Here is a 6628-nt window from a genome sequence, read left to right as displayed (position 1 = left end):
GCTGGCGGTGCCCCCTCCCCGTGTGCCGCAAGCCCGACCCCGCCACTGCTCCGCCGAAGCCCCCCGCGGTACAGTGGGGACCCGAAGTTCGGCACCGTCCGCCGGTGTGTGCCCTCCCGAGACCCTCGCCGCAGGGCTGACCCGGCCCGCTTCGCTCCCGGCCCCCTGGGAACCGCAGAGGCGGGTAGAAACCCACCGCATCCCCTCGCGCCGAGTCTCCACACCGAAATGGGTGTCCTCTCACTTCGCCTCAAACCAGCCGTGACTGGTGGTAACGGGGAATGTTCGGTTGCCCATGTGGATATCTAGCGTCCGAGTTTTACCCGCAGCTTTACAGCCTCCTACCTCGGACGGTTTCATTACAAGCTGCAAGAAAAACAACTGCAAGTTGTGTGAGAAAGTATTTCCTTTTCACTGCAATTTCACGTATCACCATCTTCCCTTTTGCAGTTTTAGGGTGATTCAGGATGCTGGGAGCAGAGGCTGGCAGCCATAGGCTCAGATTCTGCGCTGTTTTTTTATCCCCTCATCATTCTAGGCTTTTTCCCAGGCTTGCTTTCCATCAGGCTCTGGACCTCTCCTGTCTAACAGCACCCAGCTCCTCTGCAACAGGCCCATGGGATTTCCTGAAGCTGTGGGCACCGCCTGTTACCCGCCACAGGGGTTTTGAGAAAACGTGTCAGGTCACTTTACTCCTGGTCTTGCTACTTGACTTTTCCACCCTGAAAATCACATTTGTCATTCAGTGCAAGCACCAGAAGTGTTTTATCTGCATAGCTCCTCACTGGGACAGTTTCTAGAGAAGCCATTGTTTTTATGTTTGACACAACCATCCAAGGATCCCTCTTTGCTCCAGACTGGCCAAAGAGAAAATTTTAATTCTAGGGAAGTTAAAAGATTTTATTACAACTTTGAAATTATTAAAAAAAAAAAAAAAAAAAAAAAAAGGTGGTGATGTAAAAATGTACCAACATCAGCTGCTGACCCCCAAGATTTTTCTGGAGCGTCCCTCCACTGTAAAAGCAAACAGCACAAACCCAATTAAGAGAGTCATGGTTTCCAGATGAGATATTACCCCTTCCCCTGGGGTCTGCCTGGGGATTCTCTAACCTCTATGAAACAAAAGTGGAGCTTTCAAAGTGACTCCAAAGGGCCCCCTTGATTTCCCCCCTCGCTATGCTGCAGCCTTGACTATGGAGTTTGATGCCAAGAGCAAAAAAGACACTGTGGCTGTAAGGCAGCAGCCTCCATGCAAGGTGGAGGGACTCCCACAACACAACTTCTTCATAGGTTTTCCTGTTTTATAGGAAGTTGAATAAACAGCCTTCACAGGCTGACACTGTCATTTTCATATTACACTGAAAAGTTGTTTGTCACATGGTTCAGGAGTCTCTTACTTTCTGGCTTTTTACACCTTTCAGGGCAGCTTAAGCAAAAGGCAAACGTGGGGCTTGTGCAGCCTCCCACGTGTAACATCTAGAGCTTCTGCCACCTCCAGTGAGGCACAAGGCAGTCCTAATTTTCCACAGTCCCCATTCTCACGGTGCCCTCCCACCACACTTACCTTCCTAATTTATTTTTTTGTTATAGTTTTCTGGCCATGGAGGACAAGCAACCAGAAGCACTCATGAAGATAGCTGTGAGTCTGTCCTGCTCGCTTTTCTGACCCATCAGAATAAGCCATAGCACTTTACATCTGACATCGTTGTTTGTGTTTTATAGCAGAACACCACATTTCATTTCTGATCATTGCTTCCCTCATTTTGTCTCCACTTTCACTGAAGCTCTTCAAAGTCCTCTTTGGACTGGAGTCAACCTAAATAGTATGTAAATAATTAATCATTTAAATAAATAACATGCCCCCTGCAAATAACAACTCACTCTGTACACAGGTTAATAAATATGTTAACTGAGAGTGGAATACAAAACCTTGAGCCACCTACTGCCAGTCTTTTGGGGGAAGAAAAGCAACTGTCAGTATTTGCAGGAGCAGCAGGACTGTAGCTCCATCAATACTCAGTCCTTTTGCTGCAGAAACATGGGAGGAAAAAAAGTGGTTCCTGAATCCTATCATCTTTTTATTTAAAACAGAAGAAATAAAACATAAAGCAATGGAAAAGGTCAGTGGGATAAGCATCACGTGTCTTAGCTCATCTCCATCCTCCATCTCAAGACACCACTGGAAACAGCCCCATAAACTGCTGGGTTCTGGGAAGCCAGGGGCATGATTTTCCTTAAAATTTTGGTATCAGCACAATAAGAAGATCACAACTATGGGATGCAATAGGGAAATTGCCCGTGAAGTACCAAATGCAGAAAGAAAACCAAGAGGGATGATGCAAGTCACTCTGTGTCTTCTGCTAACAGGAGAGATGCCACCAAGGTAGGTGTGATAGATCTCCGAAACTGCACTAAAACCATGTGGGCATCAAATTAACCTCACGGCTGCAGGAGGCTGCAGGGACTGGAAGGTTAAACAGGTTCAGAATGCAGTTTAATAAAATTAATGGGAAAGACGCCTCAAAGATTGTTCTGAACATCAAAGCACAGGCCATGGCACAGGAAGACCCCTTGGAAGCTGGGAGCTTGGGGTAGGAGTGGCACTGTCCACCTGTGTTGCTTCCTTTGCCAGGCCCTGTTGCACTCAGCTTCAGCCTGACCCAGCGCAGTTGTTCTACACCCTAAATAACCCCTGGCTTAAAAATTTATGAGAGCTGAGGAGGCCCGAGAAACGGTGTGTCCACAGGATCCACTGGTAGTTACAGAAAGCACTCAGGCCTCAGGCATTGTTGAAAAAACTAGATCGTATCTTCATGTCCATGATCATGAGCAGGCAGAGTGAAGAGGTGCCTGTTAGTGTTGTTTTGTTGTTGGTTTTTTTCTTTTCTTTTCTGTTAAAACCCCCCAAAACAACAGCCAAATCCCACTTGTACCAATATCTGAGGAGCTGAGCAAATGACACGCTGCCACAGGGCGGTTTGAGAAGCAAAGTCCCCCAGCCCTGGGTGAGGTCTCCAGCAGCTAAGAGAAAAAAAACACCATTCCCCCCCAAAAAAATCCCGGGATGGGGTGAACTCGGTCTCTTCCCTGGGGCTGCGGGTGCATGGAGCACCGGGCCGCGTTGCAGCCACGCAAAAACCACACCAGGCTCCACGCTCATTTTTTTTTTCCTAGGAGCGGCGAAGCCGGGCCCGCCCCGGCGGCGGCAGGAAGCGCGGGGGAGAAGCAGCGCCCACCCCATCCGCCGGGCTGGTAGCGGGGGCGGGCGGTGCCGAGCTGGGCTTGCTACGCTTCCGCACGGGTAAGCGGCTGCGCGGACGCGGGGGAGCCGCGGAGGGCTGGCCTGGAAGGGGAGGGCAGGGCGCTGGGTGCGCTCCCGGAGAGGCTGCGCTCACCGCCTCCCCCTGCTGCTTCCCCCAGCGCCGCGCAATAATTTTCAGTGGAAACAATAGCAAATATCAGCATTTATTTGCGAAGGGGCCGCTGGCGAAGCGGGGTAAGGGCGGCTGAGCCCGGCACAATAGGGGCTTTGTTGGGTGGTACAGGGCTGGCTCTGTGCGCGGCAGCCACCCAGCTCCGTGCTGCCGACGGCTTCGCTTCTCCCCCTGCCCCCGACGCGGCGGCTCCGGGGGCGGGCAGCGCAAGGAGCGATGGCGAGCGCGGGTTGTGATGCGATGGGAAACGTGATCCGGGAGCAGAGAGAGAACGCTGGGCAGGTTTAAAGTTGTTGCCCGCACAGCGCGGAGCACAGATCGTTCGTAGGAGGATCGTTCGTAGGAGGATCGTTCGTAGCGGCCACGTGGAGAAGTCCTGGGGGACATTTGGGCTCATTGGACGTGGTTTTGGACACCAGTGTTGGTGTCGGTAGGAGGAATTTACTAAATCGGTGTGCATGGACCGGCAGGAGAAAGCTCTGTGAAGCCGCTGGCCCAGTGCCCCCATCTGAGCCTTCGGGAGTTCTGTGGTTTGTTTTCGAGATGACCATCTTGTTCTTTTGCTCTCAGGCACGCCATGGACAGTACCGGCCACAGCGTCCTCCTCCTCCAGCAGCTGAACATGCAGCGGGAGTTTGGGTTTCTGTGTGACTGCACAGTTGCTATAGGAGATGTTTACTTCAAAGCCCACAGAGCGGTGCTCGCTGCTTTTTCAAACTATTTTAAGATGATATTTATTCATCAGACGAGGTAAGGACACACAGATCTCCTCCTACCTTTTATCCACTCTGATCGACTTCCTGCTTTTTACTTTCTAAAAGTATTGAAGTCTTAAAAGAGCATATATGGGGTGTTAGATGGCCCAAGATTATTTTCCTAACACAGCACATGTCTTGACTAAACATTCCCAGTGCAGAATAAGCTGTCCTTGGAAACCACCCTCTTAGTATACATCAACATCAGGCCCCACATTTTGGTGATGAGATATTTATGTGACCAGAGGAAATAAATGTGTAAGTACCACAAGCCTCTTGCAGTGAAGCTCATAAGATTTACAATTTAGAGGTAACCAGGTACCTCCTGCACATAGGCAGCACATACATTACTTTGCATTAGCTTGTAGGCAAGTTTGGTGGGTGGGACTGTGCCTTCTGGCAGGATCTCCAGGCTTGAAGCAATCAAGAAGCCTTATCGCAGTTATGTGCTTCAGACTCTTGTAGATAAGGGTCAAGGCTGAGATCATCAATTTATTTCAAGCTGCTTCACCTGGCTGGGTTAGGAGTGGTTCTGCAGGTATAACGATGGTGGTGCTAAGGTCTAATCTCATCTCTGACCTGGAGCATGCTGCTTGTAATCAATTAAACTCTTCTCCATTTGCCTCCCTTTTTGAATGGTCATGGCCCCCAGCACCTTTTCAATATCATCATTATTGTCATCATCAGGCCATGTAGCCCTTTGGCTGGAAGTGCAAAGATGAGTTAACCTTTCTGAAAGATGTTATTTGCAGACAGTTAAGTGCAAATCTCATAAAGATTACACAGTAGAAGCAGCTGAATTTATTATCTAAACAAAAATATTACTTGCCTTGTGTTATTAGCCACCATAATGGCACACACCAGTGATGTGCAGCTTGCGTGGCATTGCTGTGGTGCCATGTGGCAGCAACTGTCTGTGTGTGCAAGTGATGGGGTGACCAGGGTCTAGCCACTCTCACTGTTCCTGGTTGCAGTTGTGCACATGGCCTGTATAATCACAGGAATAAGTACAGGCTCAAGCGCTTTGCTGTGCAAATGGGACGTGCACTTCTGCGCAGCTTGGTGGGGAGTGCTGCTGGTAAATTAGGAAGCAGGCAGCAATGCACGTGTTCTTAGCAGCAATGGCAGTGTAAACGGACAGGCTGGTTATGGATCATGACTGTAGTTTGGAGCCCTGTCTGTACTTACTAATCTGTTTTGTTTCAGTGATTGTATAAAGATTCAGCCTACAGACATCCAGCCTGACATATTTAGTTATTTGCTGCATGTCATGTACACTGGGAAAGGGCCAAAGCAGACCGTCAGCCAGAGCCGACTGGAGGAGGGCATCCGCTTTCTGCATGCAGACCACCTCTCCCATATCGCTGTCGAGATGAACCAAGTGTTCTCCCCAGAGCCAGTCCAGTCTTCAAACTTATATGGCATCCAGATCTCAACCGCACACAAACCAGCAAAGGAACACCTGGGAGTTAAGGAAAGTCTGCCCAAGGTGGGCAGCAGGTCCACTGTCCAGGGTGATCACCCGCAGCTGCAGCTCTCTCTGGCCATTGGCCTGGATGACAGTTCCCTGGACCAGCAGGTTGCTTGCCCCTCCACTCAGCCTGCTGCTCTCACCAAGCCAGCAGAAGAGCATCCAAAGCTATCTGTCTCCATAAAGCAGGAGAGGTGTGATTCAGAGCCTGTAGTGTCCCAGAGCTGCACCCCTCCTTCTCCAGAGGTAACAAGCCCCATCTTTGCCAAGGCTGGCCTCAAAGTGCACTTGTGTCACTACTGCGGGGAGCGATTCAACTCACGGGGTGGGCTGCGGCAGCACTTGCACACCCATGTCTCTGGCTCACTGCCATTTGGTGTGCCAGCCTCCATCCTGGAGAGCAGCGACCTGGGGGAGGTGCAGCCTCTGGGAGAGGTGCAGCCTCTGGCTGAGGACAGAGAGGCAGGGGACAGCCACCGGATTGGGGGCTTCCTCCTCAAGGATGATGAGCATCAGCTGGAGCATCCGAACTGCAGTGACCTGGAGCCTCTGCAGATTGGCCAGCTCTCCCTCATCTCCAAGGAACATGAACCAATGGAGTTGAACTGTAACTTCTCTTTTTCAAGAAAGAGAAAAATTAGTTGCACCATCTGTGGCCGCACATTTTTCCGTAAGAGCCAGCTGCTGGAACACATGTACACACACAGAGGGAAACAGCACAGATACAGCCGCTGCCAGCGGCTGGAGAGCCCTGCAACCCCCAGATTTCATCCTTACTGTGACAGCGAGAGCATGGGGAAGAGCTCCAGTTTATCCCAAGACCACTTAGATGAATGTATACTGGAGTCAGATCTCATCCAAGAAAGCGTTGATACAATCCTGGTAGAGTAGTGCTCCCCCTGGGTAGACTTCAGATGCTGAAACTGGGTATTTTGGCATTTTCCACCTAGTGACCTCTTGCAGCTGAT

At 50.5% G+C, this 6628-nt stretch overlaps 1 protein-coding gene across 3 annotated transcripts; it reads left to right on the top strand.

Moving 5' to 3' along the window:
• The first annotated feature begins 3255 nt into the window (after positions 1–3255).
• On the top strand, positions 3256–6628 carry ZBTB25 (zinc finger and BTB domain containing 25). 3 transcript variants are annotated; one of them, XM_054161738.1, is made up of 3 exons: positions 3256–3301; positions 4005–4184; positions 5396–6628. In XM_054161738.1, exons 2-3 carry the CDS (start codon positions 4012–4014, stop codon positions 6549–6551), a joined length of 1329 nt encoding a protein of 442 aa, XP_054017713.1. In that variant the 5' UTR covers positions 3256–3301; positions 4005–4011; the 3' UTR covers positions 6552–6628. The 3 variants fall into 3 exon arrangements, with proteins under 3 accessions (XP_054017713.1, XP_054017712.1, XP_054017714.1); XM_054161737.1 differs by lacking the exon at positions 3256–3301 and adding an exon at positions 3361–3496; XM_054161739.1 differs by lacking the exon at positions 3256–3301 and adding an exon at positions 3791–3864.

This window comes from Dryobates pubescens, chromosome 5 (genome assembly GCF_014839835.1).
Source record: "Dryobates pubescens isolate bDryPub1 chromosome 5, bDryPub1.pri, whole genome shotgun sequence".
Classification (NCBI taxonomy): Eukaryota; Metazoa; Chordata; class Aves; order Piciformes; family Picidae; genus Dryobates; species Dryobates pubescens.
The sequence above is the reverse complement of the archived record's forward strand: the minus strand, read 5'-3'. Positions and strand labels throughout refer to the sequence as shown.